Source organism: Anastrepha ludens, chromosome 4, assembly GCF_028408465.1.
Source record: "Anastrepha ludens isolate Willacy chromosome 4, idAnaLude1.1, whole genome shotgun sequence".
In the NCBI taxonomy this organism is placed as follows: Eukaryota; Metazoa; Arthropoda; class Insecta; order Diptera; family Tephritidae; genus Anastrepha; species Anastrepha ludens.
The window spans coordinates 49,181,588-49,205,276 of NC_071500.1; the positions used below are offsets into that span (position 1 = coordinate 49,181,588).

A 23,689-nucleotide genomic window follows, 5' to 3' on the forward strand; every position below is an offset into this window, starting at 1 on the left:
TGAAGGGGATGAAATAGATTTACAAGAATAAATAAAGATTTTTCATTTTACAACCAAATTCACCTTACTTTTGCCCACAGGTAAAAAAAGAAAATATTAATCCTGGCAATCCTAATAAGGTTAATGGAAAACTTTTATCAAATTATTGCATTGTCATCGGGCCTTGATAGGTGTGCAAAATTCCAAGTCGATCAGATTTTTAGAAGCCATAGAAAATTAAGCTCAAAGATTCCGTTACATACATACATACATACATACATACATACATACATACATACAACCCGACCTAATAAAAGTGTGTTAAAAATATCTTTTGGAGTGATGAAGCCTACTTTCATTTGAATGATGAAGCCTTATTGGTATCCCGACCTCACTTATCCAACGATTGCCCCGTAACACGGAGGCCAGACCCAAAGAGGAAATAATTTTTAAAGAATAAAATTCACACTTGTCAAAAGTTATTGCAATGCACTTTTATCAATAATAATTTTTTATTTTAGCTTTCAATTTTTCATTCTGCATCGGGACACCCTGTGCATATGTCTATTCGGCACAGTTGCATGGCTTTCAAAACTATTGTATATTTGACTTAAATCCATGTGAACATCTTCAAAATCTCCTTATAAAATCCAAAATCTCCCCAATAAAAATATGCCATTTTTTTAATTTAGTTAGTCGAGAAACTAACTTTAGTCGAGTACAAACAGTGACAGTGGGCGTTGCTGACGGAAGTTGGTATTGGCCTCGTGTGCTTTCGTCTAATAAACGACGGGAAAATAAGTTTCAGACTGATTGATAGGTTGGTTTGGATTTGTCAGCTATTCGAGTGAGATGTGTTTCGTGATTTTCGCTAAGATGGAAAAACAGCAGTACCGTTCTGTAATTCGCTTTTTGTTTTTGGATGGGAAAAAATGCGAGCAGATTAAAGCAAAGTTGGATGTTGTCTATGGGGACGCTTCACCATCAATGACCACAGTTAAATATTGGTTCAACGAATTTAAATATGGGCGAACATCCGTTTTTGATGAGGAGCGATCAGGTCTAACCGAGAAAATCATTCAAAAAGTCCACGCCATGATTCTCGCTGATCGACGAAGGTAAGCCCGCCAAGTAGCAGAGACCTCAAGTGTGTCAACTGGAACGGCAATTAATATTTTATATTATAAGTTTGGCGATGCAAAATTTATCTGCCCGATGGGTGCCGCGATTGCTCACGATGGACAACAAGCGGATGTGGCTGTTAACTTTGAAGAAGAGAAATTTAAGCGTGATCTGGATTCATCATTACACATCAGAAACTGAGCAATAATCAATCTAATTTCTCTAGGTGAATCTGTTTCAAAGAAGGCGAAGACAGTCCCATCGGCCGAAAAGGTCATGACGACAATTTTTTGGGATACATACGGCGTCATCCTCATCGATATTTTTAGAAAAAGGAATAACGATCACTAAATAATGATACAGTGAGTTATTGGACCGCTTTCACAAAAAATTGAAGGAGACATGGCCGCATTTGTCGAAAGAGTAGGTGCTGTCTCACCACGATAACGCACCAGCACATTCATCCAGAGTTGTCGCCGCCAAACTGCATGAAATACGTTATGAATTGCTGCAGCACCCTCCGTATTTACCCGATCTTGCTCCCTGTGACTTTTTCTTGTCCTTAGCATGAAGAAATGGCTTGCGGGGAAAAAATGTATGCTGAAAACAGAGAACACCGCACGGAATCCCTTACCGCAGCCCCTTACCGTGCACAAAAACTCAACCCCGAGTACAACTGCGTTCTTTTAATTGCATATTTACACAATTAATCGGTTTGTGTGTGTATGTGTTTGGTTGTACCTACACAATGTTGCCATTGATATTTTTGCTTACACACTTTTTCACACATCAGTTATAATTTTTCATTGTTTAATAAACCAAAGCCAAAAACCAACAAATGCAAATAGTTTATTTATCAATAATTAACATTATTCAACAGTATTTTTCAGGTATTTTACCAAAAATTGTCATTTTTCTAAGTTTATTTTGTAAATAATTTCTAAATGTAATGCTTGGCAACATTGTGTGGTGAGAGAGCAATCAGCTGAGTCGGTATTACGGGATTTTTTAACAATCGTGAAATAAAATCGACGGTACTACGATACGGAAGGAAGGAACTGTTCATTTATATGGGGTTCTCATTAGTTTGATCCGAACAGCTGAGTCGGGATTGCGTTTACGGTGTTCACTGTTTTCAGCATTAGTTCAAAAGATGATGTCATCGCCGAGACAGGAGCGTATTTCGGAGAGTTCGACAAATCCTATTTTTGGATGGGTTAAAAAAATGGCCGGAGTGTTGGGAGAAGTATATCTAAAACGGGACTATGTAGAAAAATAAAAAATAAAATTTTTTGAAAAAAATGCTGTTTTCATTTCTAACACGGGTATTTATCCCCCTCGTATCTCAAATGTACAATAGTGTGATTACGAATAATTACATTTTGAGAATTATGCATTTAAATATTCGGTGGATATTTTAGTTAATGGCAAATCGTCACTAAATATTATGTTTTGATTTGCCTAATGTCAGTGTGAGTGAGTGGTACTGGTATGAATAAGAATAATCAATGTGTAAGTGAATTAAAAACTTATGCGCAAGCATGTCAAATCGCACACACGGGTATTACGAGCCATAAAAATAAAGTTCAACGAATGTTTTCAAGTAATTTGCAGTCGTTTGGAGGCAATTTGCCGCCGCTTACCCATTAGCAAATGCAATTACAGCGCGCAACAAATGTACTCGTATGCACATCGACACGTACATGTAAGTGCTTTCATATATTCAGTACGTTAATTTTATACATTTTCAACCCGTAGTCAATTAGGCATAAAAATACAAACATATGTGTACATACACACAATCATCTGGTTTTGGGGGATCTAACAAAGTATATGTACTATATTTACATATACATATGCATATGTATTATTTATTAGTGCACTCTTTCATGTATGTATGTATGTGTATACTCGTATATGCACACTTTAGCAAGTGTAAATAAGTAAGTTACGTAAATGGCTGTCATTAGCTTCAATTTAGTTTTGTAATGCTTTCACATCGTCGCCGGTATCGTGGTAGACCTCATTCTCCACAACGCAAATGGGTCCATGTTGCGATTGGTCGATTGGTTGGTGTTAGCAAAATGAAAGCACCAAAAACGAAGCAAACAAAAACTAGTGAACTATTTCTCAACAGAAAGGTGCTAATTTAGCAAAGTGCTGAAGGTTAAAAGGAGGCGACGAGTGGCATGTAGTTTAGGACACTTTCCACTCGACAGGTCATTTGGGATGGGTGAAAAATTGAAATATGTACTTCGACAATTAGGCAGACTATTAGGCACTACACACGACTGTGTATGTATGCACATATGAAAGTTCATATGAATTCACATTTAATTTTATGAAAATTGCTTTGAGCCAGAGGCATACGTGTAGGCGCCAGACATGAGTTTTGAAAATTACAAAACATTTAGTAAAATTAGGCATTTGTGCTGTGCGATGTACGTACGAGTACTATGGTTAGGCGTCTGATATTTTTAATTGATTGAAAAGTTCGTATACTTGTATATGAAAAGCCTACCCTGCAAGAACAGCGAGACTCATTCGACCGATCGTGTGATGGTCACTGTTAATGGAAATATTCGGCTATGCTCAGAGAAAAAAAGCTCTCACATTTTTATTGCTAACGTGTAAAAATTTCTAGAGTCGTTTACACGACGTGTGATTTGGTATTTTCCTCTAACTTTTGTATTTTGCCACCTACATTATTCTGCGTACTGTACCACTTCTTGGTAGCCAACGATGAGGTAAATATTCATCACATAGGACATCATCACAATTAATGTAAATTATAGTCGCAGTTGACTCATCAAACTGGATGTAAATATCTATCGCAAAGAAATGAAAATAAAACGATTATATTTTTTGGCTTTATTTCCTTGATATTTCATACGTTTACAGTCATCTAAGCCAGTTATAGCGAAATGAGCAACATTTTTTAAACTCCGACTCGCGCTCCGATTTCTTATTGCCATAATACAACCATTTGTCTTTAGAATCCAATTATCTGGTGCGGAATCCAATGCCTAAATTTTTCTTTAATAATGATAACAAATCAATTATTTTCAGCTACTTACTTAAAAAAAATGTAATTCAGTATTTAATCAGATGAAACCTTTTGAGCAAAGTGGCTAATATAACAGCTACTACAGCTATGTATAACGACGCTTTCGATACTTATTTTTAGTGATTATCGTAAATGACATAAATTTTTTAATTTACAAGTTTACAGTTTTACACAAAAATCCATAATCTGTGAGTAGTAAAAGGAAAAATTTACAGTTGCATGAGCTGAAAATCACGCGATTTCATTTCGAAACTGAAAATGCAAATCGCACAAATTAGTTTCAGGAGTGACGAATTCCACGCGAATTCAATGAGGTTCGAAGTGAAATTCGAAACAGGAGACTACAGAAATTTTTTATTTGCATTTTTATTTTTTCTGCTTATTTGATACATCAAAACAATTTGAAAAGTCATAAAAAAGCTGAGCGACGTATTCCAATCCTTTGGATATTCCAGAATGTGTAAGCCGTGCATATACAAAACGGTTTCCTCAACATGATGGTGCGTCATCTTTTCGCAGCTTTGCTTCGCGCTTGGAGTGATTGACGGATAGTCTTTTGTACTTCTTCTTCTTAATTGGCGCGATAACCGCTTACGCGATTTTGGCCGAGCTTAACAAAGCGCGCCAGTCGTTTCTCTCTCGTGCTAACCGGCGCCAATTGGACACACCAAGTGAAGCCAAGTCCTTCTCCACCTGATCTTTCCAACGCAGAGGAGGCCTTCCTCTTCCTCTGCTACCACCAGCTGGTACCGCATCGAATACTTTCAAAGCCGGAGCGTTTGAATCCATTCGGACGACATGACCCAGCCAACGAAGCCGCTGGATCTTTATTCGCTGCGCTATGTCTATGTCGTCGTAAAGCTCATACAGCTCATCGTTCCATCGCCTGCGATATTCGCCGTTGCCAACGTGCAAAGGTCCAAAAACCTTACGCAGAATCTTTCTCTCGAACACTCCAAGTGTACTACTTATATACAAAATTAGCACTGGTAAGTTTATAGATATATGATTCGAAAGCAAAGAGTCTTTCAAAGACGCACCTAGATGCTGTTTTAAAATAAAGCAAGTACACATTGAGATTACTTCAACATTCACTATTTTTGTTCAAAACACGGCTTTTAACAATTATATTTAAAAAATTACAGCATTTAAGTGCAGGTCTACTGGTAAAACGCACCAAACAGACGATGCATGAATGCCTAATTGTTCAGATTGCCGAGATATTGACGTTGAAGGTTGTTCAGCAGCACATTGTGCTATAGCAGCGATATTCTCAACAAAACATCAACTTTTTGATCTACCATGTCGCCCGAATGGATACAAACGCTCCGGCTCTGAAAGTATTCGATGCGGTACGAGCTGGTGGTACCAGAGGAAGAGGAAGGCCTACTCTGCGTTGGAAATATCAGATGGAGAAAGGCCTCACTTGTTGTGTCCAACTGGCGCCGGTTAGCACGAGAAAGAAACGACTGACGCTATTTATTTAACTGGGCCACAATCGCTTAGCGGTTATCGCGCCAATTAAGGAAGGATCTCGCTTTTTAATTAACTATTCGAGTTAAGCTCGAAAAAGTAGATGATCTACTTTTATGTGAACCTATTACGGGCGGCCGCCGTAGCCGAGTGGGTTGGTGTGTGACTACCATTCAGAACTCAGAGAGAACGTGGATTCAAATCTCGCTGAAACATCAAAATTAAGAAAAAGTTTTTTCTAATAGTGGTCGCCCCTCGGCAGGCAATGGAAAACTTCCGAATATATTTCTGCCATGAAAAAGCTCCTTATTAAAGTAAAAATAAAATATGTGTCGTTCGGAGTCGGCTTGAAACTGTAGGTCCCTCCATTTGTGGAACATCATCAAGACGCTCACCACAAATAGGAGGAGGAGCTCGGTCAAACATCCAACCAGAGTGTAAGCGTATATAATTGATTAATATATACATATATTACAAGGATACGATTTTGATTACGGTTAATGAAACGATGAAGAGAATAGAGCGTATGTTGATGAGGAAAGGGATAAAAGCAGAAATAAATTTAAAAATTAAGATATGTAAAGTTCTTTGTCTTTAACATTAAATTTAAATATGTACTCAGTATAAGGTGAAGGGGAATATATTATTCGTAGTAGATAAGGAAAATTATAAAGATAAAGAATGAAATATAAGAATCAGCGTATAAATATGCGCAAGGCAGAGATAGGCATACAGACAAATATAAAACAGAAATTGATATTCGAACTTCCGATTAGGGGCGACATTAGTTATTATAATTATAATTGTTCTAAAACGTCTATAATTTATATTAAAAGAAAATTGTGGACTGAATATTGCAAAAAATATTACGCGCCATGCCGTCCGGTCTAAATAGCGAATTTGGTGGTCTTCGTTCGGTGATTTATATTCTAAATAGCGAATTTTTCCCCATGCACCCGCTGGAAAACTTTCGTTTGTTTTTACCACACCTCGTACACATTAATGTTCATTTTGTATGCAAAACGTGTATAACTGTAGAAAAATTACGAATAAGCAACATTCTATCGTCTGTCACGGCGCACACGTACAGCTCGCGTAGAGCCGCAGCCTATCTACTTCGTCGGCTACTTCAAGCTGGTATAATTCAATAGCATACAGGACATTTACCTACATATTGACAAATGTATAAACGACACGTGAGCATGCATATTTAATAGAGATTGTACTGGCATATATACATATATTAATGCATATGTACATAGAAGAAATACTTAGGTAAATATTTGAAAGTGTTTGTATCTGGCCGGACAATATTTTAATGGTCTTTTGAGACTTTGCAACTTGTCTGGCTCGGAATTAGTCAACGAATTTAAATAGGACAAACTCGAAATGTTATATATCTGACGTATGCAGGTGCCCTCTACATATATACATACATATTAAGAGCACCCGTTACTTGTGTTGAACTAAACTCACCTGAGAGCAGCAGTTCACTCGTGCTGTTGACTAAATTATCCATAATTGGCTGGAATGTATAAAATGTCAAAGTTTCCAAATCGTTGCCTTGGACATTGATCGATAGGAGTGCTGGTGTGCCACGTAGTAAGCCATTGTCGAGTTTTTTCAGTAAATTATTGCGTAGATTCAGCGTTTTTAGAGTATTCAAACCATCTAGAGCGCGTTCCGAAATACGCTGCAAATACATAAAAGAGTAAAAGTACTTAGAAGTGAATAGTTAATATTATTACACGTACTAGAAAGTAATCTTCTTTTTGGTATGAAGTTTTACTCAAGTATGTATGTATGTATTAGAATAATTATTTGCTGGTCTTTTGGCTCAACTCCTCAATTTTTTCGTGTGGTCCCACAAATGGAGAGAGTTTTTATCCGGCTCCAAACGGCAGCTGGTTTTTTATGAGAAGTTTTTTTGAGGCAGAAATACATTGAGCGGCTTTCCATTTTCCGCGGAGGGGTAATCGCTCGCTTGCGTACAGCGGGTTTTGAACTCGAAGACTACCGAATGGTAGACACGGGCAAACCATTCAGCTGGGATGGTGGCCATGCAGGTGTATAGCCCATTGAATTTTGATGTAATACCTTATTAAATTTGATGCGGTTCAAAATTCGTGTTGATTTATCACAATTTTTCTGTGCTGGCGGTCTTGTGCATTTTCTCCATATAAAGAATGCTCCATATTCTTATTATATATTAGAAAACACCCAACACCACCAGTGAACCAATTTTTAGAAATCAGCCGCTTCAAATTTTAAATCTTTTAAGCAAAATTGCTACAAAACTCCATTTTTCTAAAAATTCGAATTAAAAATTTAGATTTTTTGATGGAAATTTGTTGATTTTGTCTTAAATTTGTTTTTCCCATCAACCTTTACGTTATTTTCATCGCTGTTCAAAGAGCATCCACGTTAAACGAGGTTGACCTCTGGAGCTAACCTCTTAAGGGTAACATTATCTATCCGCCAACTGGAGTTTGAGATTCGTTCCAGGGCCATCTCTCCAATTAGGTTAGGTTAGGTAAAATTAGTCAGGTTGCTTGTTTAAGACAAGACACTCGGTGGACCTAATGCCCATTGTGATACCTGCATTTGATTTACTAGTTGCTTAAGCAGTGACACATTTTGGAAATTTCCCAGGTTTTCAAAAAAATAATCGCTAAGATATTTGGCTCGGCTTCTTTGAAGAGCAGGACATTCACAGAGGAGGTGTTGTGCCGACTCAATTTCTTCTTCATAGCTCCTGCATAAGTCATTGAGAGGTCTACTGGCTTTGGTGTCAATAGTGCAGTGACCCGTTATAACACCTATGAGGACGCTGGTAGTTGATCTGTAGAATCCATGCAGACATTTGGTCATTTTATGATTCAGTTTTGGCCAGAGCGCTTTGGAGGCCCAACAGTTAGTAGTCAAAGACTACTTTCTATTGGTTTCCGCGTTTACATTCAGGCCAGTCGCAGTGTATAACTCCTTTAGAGGAATGCTTATGCCCTCTACCATTCGCTGAAGATCAAGCATAGAGCCCATCTTTGCACACTAATCCGCTCTTTCATTTCCTCCACTCCAGAGTGGCCGGGAACCCAACAAGATATGGTGTGGTATTGTTGTAGGAGCGAGAGCGATCTCCTGCATTCCTTAACAGTAGGCAGGATTGGAATGAGAAGAAAATCTGTTCTGAAGCTGGTACCTCTGTCTTCACTAACGGCTCCAAGACGGAATCGGTAGTCGAAGCAGGGGTTTTCTCTAAATCAGCCAATCCGCACACACGCAGAAAAGCTAAGTTTACCATTCAACCACCATTGCAGAAGCTGCGGGGACCTTTCAGAGAAGGAGACTGTTAAGCACATTCTCTGTAATTGCCCGGGCTTGAGAGCTAGACGTCAAGGTCACTGGGTGTTCATTTTTTCGACAGCCTAGGGCAGTGCGCTAACCAAACCCCATCAATCTTCTCCATTACATCAACAGCTCTGGCTGGCTGTAGATTTCTGCCTGTTGGAGGGCGCTTTAGTGCTAGTGGAGGAACGTCAGAGTGGTACTTCAACCATTTCGCCTACCTACCTGCCTTAAATTTGCATCAAGGAAAAACGTTCTTGATAGTATTGTAGCAAGGCGCATTCAGTATAAAGGTGGTGCCACTAGACCAAGAACAATATTTTGTACGTTTTATTGTCAAAAATTATATTCAAAGTAGAAAACAAAAGAATGAACTCGTCTTGTTTCATTCTAGGCTGGCAGACACATGGACACGGCGAGAGAAAAAAAATAAATCACCTGATACCACCTCTAATGGATTCGCCTTGGTATCGTAGTAAGGAAGCATTCGTCAATATCGTGAGCTTTTTTGTTTTTTGATTTGAAATTCAGTGAGTTCTAAACGAATATAAAGGCACTCACGCGTAAATCTTACTACGGAGTGTAGACATAAGGAATATATCGCACTTGTTACGTTAAAGCATAACAACTCAAAATCTGAACATTTTCAGTAGAGACGAAAAACTGTTTCCGTAAATATTAATAATATAGGTATTACAAGGAAAAAAATATGTAATTGCACGAAAATATCATTAAAAACAATATAACGGTTGTTTCATTCTTATTTGTTTAGTAGTTGCGCTAAAATAACAAATTTTGGAGTTGTTACTCTTTTCCTTTTCTTTTTGAGTTGTTACGCTTTAACGTAACAAGTGCGATATGATAGCTTCCATGCGTCTTTAACGCGCTTTGAATAGAACAGGAATGTCTCGAATTTTGACTCCGAAAATTATGAAGTATTGACTACATGATATATTTCGCTATTACTCTACTTTTAGACTGATAATGGTTAGAGAATGAGGAAAAGTTTGATGTGTATTACGATTTTACAGATAACCATATTTCATATTTCACCTGACAAGATGTTCACACTCAAATCTTTATTAGACTTGAAAGATACTAGCACCTTCGAGGTATGTATAAAAAGTATGCGCAAATCACTTTTCATCTTAATTAGGGTCGGCTCTGATATATTTTTTTGTTTGTTTATTTGCTTATTGGAAAAATCAACAAACTACGAAAGTTCTTCGACAATATAAATTGCAGCATCACGAGAGAAATACTACAATATTATTTTAATCTTTTTCACAAAGAAAAATCAAATGATATTTAATTCGAAGCTTCGTTTGTTTCTTGAAGTGCATTGCATAATTGAGAAATTGAGTGAGGTATGAGAAAAGCTAATTTACGCAGTAAAATAAAATTGGATTACGAATTTGACACTTTCTAGGCCCAACCTAGCCTACTTTTCAGGCAACGATAATACTTTGAAGGTAACATTTTAGCTATATTAAAATTAAATTCTTTCAAAAAATATTGAAAATCACTACGTCGCATTTAGGATACTTAATTAAGAGACCGTAAAAACTAAAATTTCGCTATTATAATCAGCCATAACCACTCCTGAAATGTACTTAAATGCACTAACATACATACATTAATGGCATAGTTCAAGTTCTAGTATATTCGGTTTCCTGCGCAGTGTTACACATTTGAGTTGGAGTGAAATTACTACTCAGTTTATGGCCATTTACGAGCTTGGCGCGCGCACAAAACACATTTGCAAGTCATTAAATAATTTAATTGGTGCCAAAAAGTGTTAATTTTCTCCTTTTATATCTACTTCAAATTTAGATGAAGTTAATAAGTGACGCAATCATTTGCTCACTAGCCCTTATGGGTATAAACCCTCGCACAGAAGGCTACTTTAATTTTGTTCACACAACGGTTGAATGGAAATAGATATCGCCATACTCGTACATTTGTTGGGGAATAAGTTCGTAGCATTTTTATATTTTCCTTTAATTTAGAACGATTTGTTTCATTAGATATAACTCTTTCTGCCCTACAAAACTATGTTCATTGTATTTTTGAGTTATTTAATTTTATATTAGTTTTGAGGCCCAGAAATGGAATACTCAGGAGGCAAAAATTAACATTTTCGACACCTGTCTTCTTTGCTTTTCAATATTCTATCGAAGCAGTCCAAGGCATTTGCGATTTGTATAGAGATGGAATCATAGGTGAGCTTACAGCGCGGAAATAGTTTGCAAAGTTCAAAAGCCGACTTTGACGTCGATCACATGTCCCGCTGCAAAAGTCCATCTGAATTCGACGAAGAATGTCACAAATTATTTTTGAAGCGGAACGGTCGCCAACCAAGTCGTGAATTGGAGGAAAAAATAAACTGCGATCCTCAAACGAATCTCAATCTGATGAAAAATGGAGATGAAAAATGGTGCCTATACATCGATGTGAAGCAAAGAAAGGAGTGGGTGGCTCCAGAAGTTACGCCTAAGCCGAGAATCAAGTCGGATCTCATCCAAATATATGATATGTTTTTGGTGGGACTGCGAGGACATGGTGTACTGGGAAATGCGTGAAAAGAATGCCACGGTCAACAAGGAGCTCCACATTGCCCAGCCACAACGCGTGAGTGAGGCTGTTCGACTGAAAAGGCCTGATCGACCATACTCCTTCAGGACACCGCAAGGCTTCTGTCGTCAAAGTCGCACTCCAAGAGATCGAATGAGAGGTCCTTCGCAGTATTCTCCGGACCTTGGACCGACCGATTACCATCTTTTCCTCTCCCTGTCAAACCAAATGAAGGGCGTTAACTTCGGTAACAAAGAGGTTCTTAAAAACTGGCTCAACAACTTGTTTGACACCAGAGCAGGCGATTTTTGGAGGAACCAGATCATTTTAGATCCGACATAAATATTATTGTGATAAAAGCCACATCCACGTTAAGGCTAAATTTCTGTCCGTCCGTCTGATGCTGTAGGCTATGATTGGCAATATTAAGAGCCAACTCAAATAAAATCCTACTAAAAATGTGCGCGGGTATATAAATTTCGGTCCGCACCAAATTTAGCACTATCTTGTTTCTTTTGGTTGTTGTTTTTTTTTTCATATTTTAACAGACTTGGCAATTGAGGCATTTTTAATGCCAACTAATTATTTCCTTATTAACTCTGGACATGCACCGCCTTGCCTATTTGTTGGACATTATCGTTAAAATGTGTGCTGGTAGTCAAAAGATGATTCTCACTAGTCTGTATAAACAGTTAGGTGGCATGTTTAAGCCAAATTATTCATCCGTTCTTCAATATTTACAGTAAGCAAGATGTACGGACACACATATTTATATAACGCAAATGGGGCTAATGGAGTTTTAAATACAATTCATTCGGGTATAGGTAAATTACTTGCTAGGAAAAGTAAATAGGAAAATTCTAGTTGAAGGAAATAAACCAACTTTTTTATCTTTCCCACAATTCATATGGATGGAAAGGAAAAGGATAATTTAGCAGTAAAGTTCAAAAACATTTTACAGTATTTTGACGTGATAACGTCTTATAATTCGATTTAACAGGCTGCACGCACGAAAAAATGTGTCGTTACCTTGCTCATTAGTGTTACCTTGCTCTTTAGTGTTACCTTGCTCTTCAGTGTTACCTTTGCTCATTAGTGTTACCTTGCTCTTTAGTGTTACCTTGCTCATTAGTGTTACCTTGCTCTTTAGTGTTACCTTGCTCATTAGTGTTACCTTGCTCTTTAGTGTTACCTTGCTCATTAGTGTTACCTTGCTCATTAGTGTTACCTTGCTCTTTAGTGTTACCTTGCTCATTAGTGTTACCTTGCTCTTTAGTGTTACCTTGCTCATTAGTGTTACCTTGCTCTTTAGTGTTACCTTGCTCATTAGTGTTACCTTGCCCTTTAGTGTTACCTTGCTCATTAGTGTTACCTTGCTCTTTAGTGTTACCTTGCTCATTAGTGTTACCTTGCTCATTAGTGTTACCTTGCTCATTTGTCGTTACCTTGCTCATTGCATTGCATGAACTGCAAGCGAAAGCGCGGAACGAACGACAAAGCAAACGAACGGCAACGTTCGACATCTTGCTCTCTCCTACTTAAGTGAGCGTATATATGTATGTATATGCGCATATGTACATATATAAATTCACGTATTTGTATTTGCATATGCCTTCTTATTGATTATTATTAATTTGATTCACTTGAAGAATTTAAAATAAAACCAAGTTTGTTAATAATACCTGTTGTTTTAATGTTATTATTATTAATTTTTTTATTATATATGAAGGAAAAAATGTATGGTAATATTTACCATATACCTTATAAGATATGTTGTCTATACTAATATTATAAAGAGGAAAACTTTGTTTGTTTGTAATGAAGAGGCTCAAAAACTACTAGACCGATTTTAAAAATTCTTTCACCATTCGAAAGCTACATCCTCCGCGAGTAACATGGATTATATCTTATTTTGGAAAAAGGGCTCGAGATATAGGTCAAAACGTGGACCCGGGTAACCTTCGGATGTGTATGTACAATATGGGTATCAAATGGAAGCTGTTGGTGAATGCTTTAGTCCAGAGTATTTTTCATGCCGCTCCGTGACTAGGGTCTCGAGATAGAGACCAAAACGTGGACCCTAGAATGTGTTTATACAATATGGATATCAAATGAAAGCTGTTGATAAGTGCTTTAATAGGGGGTAATTTTCATACCTATTGATGACTAGGGTCTGGAAATATATTCCAAAACGTGGACCCGCCGTGTCTTTGAACCGAATTAAACCAAACTTACACACATTGTTAAGTAGGTATTGAAGATGATTTCCGTATAGTTTGAATACCTATTGGTAGATAGGGTCTCGAGATATAGGTCAGCACGTGGACCCGCGTAACCTTCGGACGTGTATGTACAATGTGGGTATCAAATGAAAGCTGTTGGTGAATGCTTTATGATATGTTATGTTATGTTATGTTATGTTATGTTATGTTATGTTATTTTATGTTATGTTATGTTATGTTATGTTATTTTATGTTATGTTATGTTATGTTATGTTATGTTATGTTATTTTATGTTATGTTATGTTATGTTATGTTATTTTATGTTATGTTATGTTATGTTATGTTATGTTATGTTATGTTATGTTATGTTATGTTATGTTATGTTATGTTATGTTATATTATGTTATGTTATGTTATGTTATGTTATGTTATGTTATGTTATGTTATGTTATGTTATGTTATGTTATGTTATGTTATGTTATGTTATGTTATGTTATGTTATGTTATGTTATGTTATGTTATGTTATGTTATGTTATGTTATGTTATGCTATGTTATGTTATGTTATGTTATGTTATGTTATGTTATGTTATGTTATGTTATGTTATGTTATGTTATGTTATGTTATGTTATGTTATGTTATGTTATGTTATGTTATGTTATGTTATGTTATGTTATGTTATGTTATGTTATGTTATGTTATGTTATGTTATGTTATGTTATGTTATGTTATGTTATGTTATGTTATGTTATGTTATGTTATGTTATGTTATGTTATGTTGTGTTGTGTTGTGTTATGTTATGTTATGTTATGTTATGTTATGTTATGGTATGTTATGTTATGTTATGTTATGTTATGTTATGTTATGTTATGTTATGTTATGTTATGTTATGTTATGTTATGTTATGTTATGTTATGTTATGTTATGTTATGTTATGTTATGTTATATTATGTTAATGTTAGCTCATTCTCTATATCCATACAAAATATCTATCAAACAAATAAAATTAAAATTTTGTTTTGAAAAATGCAACCATTCAATCAGTGTTTTCTTATGACGTTATCACGTTAAACTATCGTCAGTAAACCGACTTTACAGACAACCTCTTTTTTAATTCAATTACTGATGGTTGCCTTACCTTATTAAGAGCCAATCAATCCCCAACGAATTAATTACTCTTACTGGCTTGTGTGTAGTCTTACACTGGTAGGGGTAGGTTGGTATTTTGAAATGGCCCCTATAGCTACGGTCTTGAGTAATGGCTACAACTTTCAAATTAGGTAATCACACCGTATAGTCTGGCGTCTTTAGTGTCAATAGTACTTAGAACATTTTTTTGTACGACTGATATTTGTGTTAATTATAAGTACTTCCAACACTCAACACGGAATAGAATTAAGTCGTAAAAATTTTCGTGCGATAACTTTTTACTGATTTCGATGCAAATGGAACCTCTAGCTGAATGCCGATCAACTTGCTTTGATCTTTCTGTGTGCTTTGGGTCTCACTGGTTTTTTGAAATTCAATTACGGATGCTGAGGAAAAATATAATGGAAGTCGTCCACAATTGTTTAGATTGCGAAAAAAATTGAGCTGATATTGGAAGATCGTCATGTAACGTAACTTGAAATTGAGCTGAATATTCGCGCTGTATGCCACATAATTTGTAAGGGAACTTAAATTGATATTAATGGAATATGTTTTGAAAAACCATAAAACCATTTTCGAAAATGTGTAAATATTCACTGTCATAGCTCAAAGCTTAACTGCAACCCCGGTACAAAAAATGTGCAAGAGCCTTTGCTGAAGTTGCAGCTCAGAGGATGTGCTGAAATATTCGCACCACAGCCCTCCTGCCGATACAAGTCTTCTTTCCTACTATTTTTTTCACCATGAAGAAAACTTATTAGTCCTGGAAGAGCATCGTTAACTTTATAATGCAAAGATTATACGTCGTTGACTGGACGACGGTGCTACTTAACGCCATTATTAAATTATCCATTATATCGAGGAGGTTGATTCCATATGTAAAAGCCCACGCAAATAGGGAAATTCCTTGATCGCTATTCATTTGAGTGTGGCCAAGACGTTCACAACTTTTGGGATTTGCCCAAGTATCCGAACATCCGTTCAAAAGCAAGTTAATGTGAGAAGGCGAAACGACCCAGGATACGTGGTTGTGGGCAGAGTCTGGGATCCGCCACGTATAAATTTTCTGCCAATGAAAAAGCAAACAAAGTCTCAGATAGGTCTATCTACTCTGATGTCGACTACTGCAAACGAACTAAGGACTAGGATGTGAGTGATGTACCTGAAATGTCCGGCATTTAATGGGGTAGGTGTCTCTACCCGGCGGGGGGATGCACTCATTAAAACAAAGCCTGGCGTCGCTGCAATTCAAGAGATGCGGGAGACATCTACTGCAGCTGTCATGTAAAGGAGTACATATTCGGTGTTGGAGAGAGACTTCGGTAGTGGGAGAGGGACTTCGTCGCGAAGTATTTTCGTTTAGTCCGGTGGAAGAGGGTCTAGTAATAATCCATATCAAAGCGAGACTTTTCAACATCTCGCACAGTTACGTCCAAGCCCGGACGGCATATTTTGAAGGTCTATATAAAAATAATTTTTTTCTATGGTGTGATTGAACTTTGTGCAATATCCGCACGGTGTACTAAGCTTAAGGCAAAATTATTTCATATTTGATTTCTAAAACTTGTCTCTCCAACTCATACAGTTTTTTACCACCACTCGCAATGCTTATTGCGCATATAATATATGTGTACGTATTTGTAATTATTTTCATCTCGTTACATCGATATCGTCTACTGGTATAACTCACCTCAATTCGATTATCGTCCAATTCCAATTCCGACAATATCCATAGCTCCGCAAATACAGTGTCTCCAATAAAATTTATATTATTATGTGATAACTTCAGCACATTTAAATTGCCTAGGCCCTTAAAGATATCACTGGTCAGCACAGAAATTTGATTATAAGCCAAATTCAAATAATTCAAATGTGGCATCTCTACAAACAAACTCTCATGCAGGTTGGTAATGTTGTTGTTATTCAAGAATAGACGTTCACATTGTGGCAAATTGTGGAAGGCATTCCGATCGATTTCATAGATTTGATTGTGCTCCAAATTCAATTCACGCAAACGTATATGATTGGCGAAAGCATCCTGAGCCAATGCCACAATGTGATTATTCGTCAATATGATACGCTCCAAATATGGGAGATTTGCGAAAGCGTTACTCCTCACAACATCCACTTGGGAATACTCAATAACAATACTGGACAAATTCTTTAATGATTCAATTATCATTGTGGGTATATAATCGAGTCGGCCATGATTTTGTATAACAAATTTCAATTCACGCAAACGCTTCTGTTGAAAGAAGCGCGTCCAAGTTGTGTCATTCTGTAACAAGACATCGGAGAATATCCAACATTCTGCTTTTTGTACGGGCACATGATTCTCGTCAGGCGTGCAATAGCACATGAGTTTCATGTCGCGGCGACGTACACAAAATCCGGTTGTATCCATGGGGCCCGTATATATGCTAGTGGCAACGGGGGAGATGCCCGCATAGTTGCTGTAGTAGGTTGATGCGGAGGTGGACGAAACAGTTGACAGGCGATCGCTACGTCGACGGCCTTCTTTGTCACGCGAACGTGACGCCACAGGCGCGAAGAGGCAAGCAAAGCAGGTGAGGCTGATGACAAGCAGAACGAGCCGTTGACAGTGAGACGGCCACATTTTGACTTATATACTTGAGCTTGCACGTCTTAACCTGCTGTAGGTGAATGAATGATTTGAGTTGTTTACAAGAATGTAAAATAAATTGTAGTTAAGTTATTGTAAGTGGGTCGTTTGGTGGGTTAGTTGATTTGCTGATTGATTCGTATCTGACCTGACTATTGTCTTGATGCTTTTCGGGTGCTTTTGGTAAATACCTCAGATGGATTCAAAAAATGTTGAAACTCTCGACGTTAACCTGTAAATATAAAAGAAATAATAAAAAAGGTATTAGTTCTAGTTGTTGAGATATTAGAATTTAATTATAAAATACAAAACAAGCGATGTTTATTAGAGTTATTTGCTATCCCACTATAAGCAATATTTCAAATACCTTGGCAAATATTTGCTTTTCCTTAGCTTACTTGATGAAAAAAACCAGATATCACGAGTAGAGACCACAAAAGGAAGGAGTATGCTTTATATCGCTGCGATATGTCGCTTACTTTCACTGCCATTTTTGTAGTCTAACGGCTATTTTTCCCATTTCGTATCACTTGCGTTGCGGTAACTTCGTTCAATTTTGTGGTAATGGCTATTTTAGAGGCTGCCACTTTTTCATTTGAAAAGTGTATTAGGTGCGCAACTAAGTTCCCGCTGTTTGTCAATAGTTGCCGCCAGCGGTGTGTGCTAGTCGATTCTAACATAACCTAAACGTCATAAACCAAGTTTAGACAATGGTAAACAAACTGCTTCGACACATTTGTGATTTTATTTTGGTATCATATACCTTTGGATTTGTGAAAATGCAAGATTTTGTGCCGAATAATCGCCATTTGCGGGAAGTGTTGATTTTCCTCTTGCATTCGAAGAAACCGGCGGCTGAAGCACATCGAGAGCTACAAAAAGTTTATGGAGATGCTGCTTTAAGTGAAACAACGGACCGAGATTGGTTCTGTTGCTTCAAAGACGGTGATTTTAATGTTGACGACCGTCCGCCTGAAGGAAGGTCGAAAACCTTCGAAGACGCTGAATTGGAGGCATTGCTCAATGAGGATCCGTTCAAACGCAAGAATAGCTTGCTTCAGTATTAGGAGTTACCCGCCAATCCATTTCCAAGTGATTGCATGCTTTGGAAATGATTCTGAAATAGGGGACTTCGGTTCCTTATGAGTTAAAACCAAGGGATGTCGACCGTCGTTTCTTCGCCTGTGAGCAACTGCTCCAGCGTCAAAAAGGGAGGGTTTTCTTTATCGCATCGTGACGGGTGATGAAAAATGTTATGCATTTGGTTATGTATTTGGTCGGACCAAGTTGGTGGTATTAATTATGAACTGTTAAAACCAAGCAAAACCATCATTGGGGATCGGTATCGATTTCACTTGATGCGATTGAGCCGAGCACTGCGCGAGAAGCGGCCGCAATACGCGGAGGGGCATGAAAAAGTGATTCTACAGCATGACAATGCAAGTTGCCAAGCCCGTAAAAACCTACCTGGAAGCACTGAAATGGGGAATCGTACCCCCGCCATATTCTCCAGATATTGCGCAGTCGGATTATCACCTGTTCCGATCGATGGCACATGGTCTAGCTGACCAGCAGTTCTATTCATATGAAGACATCAAAAAATGGCTTGATGAACAGTTTTACCGCGACGGTATACGGGATCTACCTCGACACAGTGCAACAAAGTGAAGCCGCACAGATAGAGACACAAGAAGACGAGCCTATAGCATGAAAGCTGGCTACAAATATGGTGGACCCAGATGTGGGTGAATATAATTGGATGGAGCCGTTCTGGGCGCTGCCAAACTAATATAGAAAGCGAAGCAGTTCCGAGAGGGGTGTCTCCCCAGAAGGAGAGGAGGGATCGTTTTAGTGGCCACACCACACGACGCAGTAGACGACGGTCGTTGTAAGTGCGAAGACATTTTGAACCCTACCTCACCCACCAAAAAAAAAATTAAAAAAAAAATACGATATGGAAAAAGTACTAGCCAGCGATGGGCAATACTTTCAACGATTCACTTGTCACCATTTTTACGGAAGAAAGTTGTATTTTCTTCAAAGAAACAGCGAGAACTTAGTTGCGCACCAATATCATAACAGCAAGTGAAAATTTTGTGAATGTTTATTCTCTCTTCCTTCTGCAGATTTTCTAAATTTGTGAAATTTTGAGGAAAACGCAAATACCCAGTCAACAGAACTCTATCTCGCTTACGAGAAAATAAAGCAGTCCACAAGCGAGATTTCAGCGATTTTTTAATCATACTTATAGTATTCTGACAATCACTGATCTTTTGTGCTTGACATGGAGTCAATATCACTATCCCCTCAGAATGATACCTTAAGCTTGAATAACATTGGGAATATTGCAAATTTCAAGAAGTCAAAATCATATTTTTTGACGAGGCACATTTGCATTTCGCGTGAAGTAAACGCATTCTCATGCAGAGACAGTTTGGTGCGAATGTGAACGGTAGTATCTTTGGATAATTTTTCTTTGAAAATGTTGCTGGAAGCGTTACTCCGGAGAACTGTAAGTGGTACAGAGGCATTATAAAAACTTTTCTGTGGTCGAAAATTGAAGACATGACTTGAACGATTCTTAGTTTCAGTAGGATGGTAACCCATGCCACAGTTGACATCTTGCGGCCCGAATTCGGTAATCGTGTTTTCACTTTCGGCAATGTCAATTGGCCACCTCGGAATGGCCGATGTTATGCATACAATCCATTAACGATTCAGGCCGTTTAGGTGAATGTCGAACAAACCCTTTTAGAGATATAGTCAGAAGCCTTCACCAAGGCCTTTGAAAACTGAGTTATAAGGATGCGCTACAGCTAAGCTACTTGAAACAACCGCAGTAATGAAGTTGTGGTCGATAAATCTGGGGAAAGCTTGCTCTTTCACTTAAACCAATAAATATTTTTATTGATTTTTCTTAAATTTGCATTTGATTGTTCAAAAGAGTCCAGACTTTTTGTCTACAAAAAAAGGGAGCTTGTAGGTAAATATGTAGCACATTGCAACTTCCAACTTTCAGCATACAACACTTGACTTACAACCTCAGACATTTTGTCAAGGCAGAAGGCTATGCTAGGCGTCAGGACCACCTATCAACTCCACACGCATGAATGATATGCCGACCTCAATCGTCCTGGAGTATCCCGAATATTGAAATTCCCGTTATTTATATAATAACTTTAATTTATTGGGTACCGACCGTTTGGCACGAATGGTCTCCCTGCATTGTAATATCCTCCTCCTGCAAGCCTTCAAAAAAGCACAACAATATCTACAATTGCTGATTTTGCTTTGGTGCTATCTTCATATAAAGCTTTGTTCTATTCTATGATTTCTCTTTTTTTGGAATGTATTGCTTGTTTAGTTGCCTTTCGTTTCTTTGCTCCCCTGGTTTGGTCATGTCCTACTTTGTACTCAGCGTTTTTGTATTCTCTTTAAATTGTTAAAAATTGTTTCCTTTTGCATGGATTTATGACGCTCATAAATTACTGCAGCAGCCAACAGAAATGCAACATCAATGGTTACATGAAAATAAAAGAAAATTCTAGCTCAAACAGAACAAAATTTATGTACCCAACGCATGTATTTTCGAATATATTAATTAGCTGAAATTTTTAAATTAAAAATCTCGGATGGCTTCCAAAAATACACATATCCACAGGCTGGGCTCCAAAAACAAGTGCATTCGAGTAGTTTCATTAAGTAAGAGAGGTTCAACTGATTTATTGAGAGGTTCGTGTTTATTTTTTGCAGGCTGCAGAGGGTGTTGCTGATAAGGAGGCGATAATTGACATTTTATGTATCTATTTTCTAGACGTGAAAACATTGAAACGAATTTCTTCGCAAAAAGTGATATTTAATAGAAGAAATCACACTAATTCGCCATTACCAAGAATAATATTAGTAGTAAAATTATCAATTTGTGTTCAAATTATTTGATTCTATTTTAACCCATTCATGAGCAATGTCAAAAAACGTTACCGCCTTTTTTTTGCGCCTTATTTTCCTTTTCTCTAATCAGCTGTTCAGTTTTGTGCACTTTAATGCACACACAATTTTGCAAGCTGCTTTGAGCTTTTAGGATTTCAATCGATTTCGTTGCGACAACAGGTGGCAAAAAAATTCCAGCGGAAGGTATAAGTGAATTTAATTAAATTAATTCTCTATATCAGTTGAAACTGAAAAAGTGTTGTGTTAGTTATTGGTGCAGAAAAAGTTAATTGTCATTAGAAATATTAATTTTTAAAGAAAAGTGTTTAGTTGTGCGCAGGAATTTTAATTAATGTTATCTGTAGGCAACATTGGAATTGAGTGGTGCAAAAATTTTCAAATATTTCTCTTAGACCAAATATGCCGGGACTCAAAGGCTTGGCGCAATGGAAATTGAAATTACGCGTTTCAAAAGGATGGAGTGGAATTAGGGCCGTAGAGGGCATATCCGGGCCCCGGAGGGAAAATTACGGGCCCCGGAAGAAAATTGCAAATTCGGGCCCTTCCAATAATGTCTAGTTCATATAAATACGTATAATCTCGAGTCCGGGCCCCTCTGAGAACTTCGGGCCCGGGGGAAAAAGTACCCGATGTCCTGTCTATTGTCCTTCATTTGACTTACCATATACCAGAAAATCAAAACTTTAAGATTTTTTTGATAACTTGCTTGCATCCGTAAGTTTAATGGTTGCCTTAAAAGAAAACAGAACGATTCGCAACAACCGCTTAAAAATTTGTGTGTTTAAATCGGACGATAACATGGCTAAATATGGATTTTATGATTTGAAGGTTGAGACCTCACACAAATTGGTTGCTTGCCGCTGGTTTAACAATAAAAGTATCACATTGATTTCAAATTACATGGCATATCAACCCGTCACTCAATGCATTCGATGATGCCGAAATGAGAAAAAATATACAAATTACACGTCCGGCTATAGTTGAATGCTAGAATAAGCATATAGGCGGTGTTGATTTGTTGGATATGCTATTAAAACTATTTATGTAGAATAAACCACTCACTACACAAGTAAGTGGTATATGCGAATTTTTTTGGTGCATGAATTTGGCAGTGATTAATAGTTGGATCGGTACAGTATCCCACAGATACTTAAAGGTTCAGTAATCATCAGTAATGAAAAATATATGCCCTTAATAAATTTTAAATTAGATATTACCAATAAACTCCTTCGATCTAAAATTGAAATTCCCTCACGAAAAAGAGGTCGTCCAGCCCAGCTTATTTTTAATTCTTATGCATTGTATTCGTCGCCAAGTTCATCAGCTCCCACATCAACAGCTGTATTCGAGTAGTTAACTCCAAAGAGGATTTTCACTCATAAGATACCACAAAATGAAGCATTGGATTCAATGGGGCTGAAAAGGCAGATGTAGACTATACAAGACGGGGTTTCCTCGGTCGAAATGTTCTAAGTATCAAGTTTATCTGTACTCAAATCCACAAAAAAACTATTTTGTGTCTTACCACACTTAAACATGGATTAAAAAACACAAAAACTCCCTATAAGATTAACAAATGCTATAATAATTGTAAAATAAATATGCTGAATTAAAAAATAAAACATATTACGTATACTTATTCTACTAAATGTACCATTCAAGGCCAGTGTTGCCTCTAGGCAACACTGAAGGAGGGACGAACAGATACGCAGGATATTAAAATTTATAGCCTTTGTTAATAATATGGCCTATATGTATATGAACTCAAATATTTTTAAGGTCTTCCCCTTTAATTCGGTCCTGAGAGGGTTAACTATAAACTCGTCTATAGACACATCAACTCATCGTAATGTTCTACGATAGGATCGAACTCTACAAAGTCTTAATTAGGATGAATTAAAAGGTGATGCTGGAAAACCATATTAAGATGGGGTGTATTATTTTTGATCACTAAAAAACACAGAATGTAAATTTAACTTCGAAATATTTCTGAAAATCTTAAAAACGTATTTAACGCCAAACAACATAGACCGCACTCATTGAATTGAGGAACATAACAATTTCTGTACGGTTTTTTGAGTCATGAACTTTGACATAACAATAAGGAAAAGCAGTTGAATTCAATGAAAAACGGGGTTTTCAAAATAACTACCATTATTTTCCTTAAGTCAATAGTGAATTAC

General features: G+C 37.2%; 1 protein-coding gene across 1 annotated transcript in view; it reads right to left on the bottom strand.

Annotated features, from left to right (window-relative positions):
* Positions 1-23,689, bottom strand: part of LOC128861824 (connectin-like) — a 167,695-nt gene that overhangs the window by 52,237 nt on the left and 91,769 nt on the right. The window contains exons 2-3 of the mRNA XM_054100199.1: positions 16,623-17,787; positions 7,118-7,334 (exon numbers count right to left, since the gene is read on the bottom strand). Coding sequence (XP_053956174.1) covers positions 7,118-7,334; positions 16,623-17,549 — 1,144 coding nt within the window. The 5' untranslated portion in view covers positions 17,550-17,787. The remainder of the gene's footprint in view (positions 1-7,117; positions 7,335-16,622; positions 17,788-23,689) is intronic.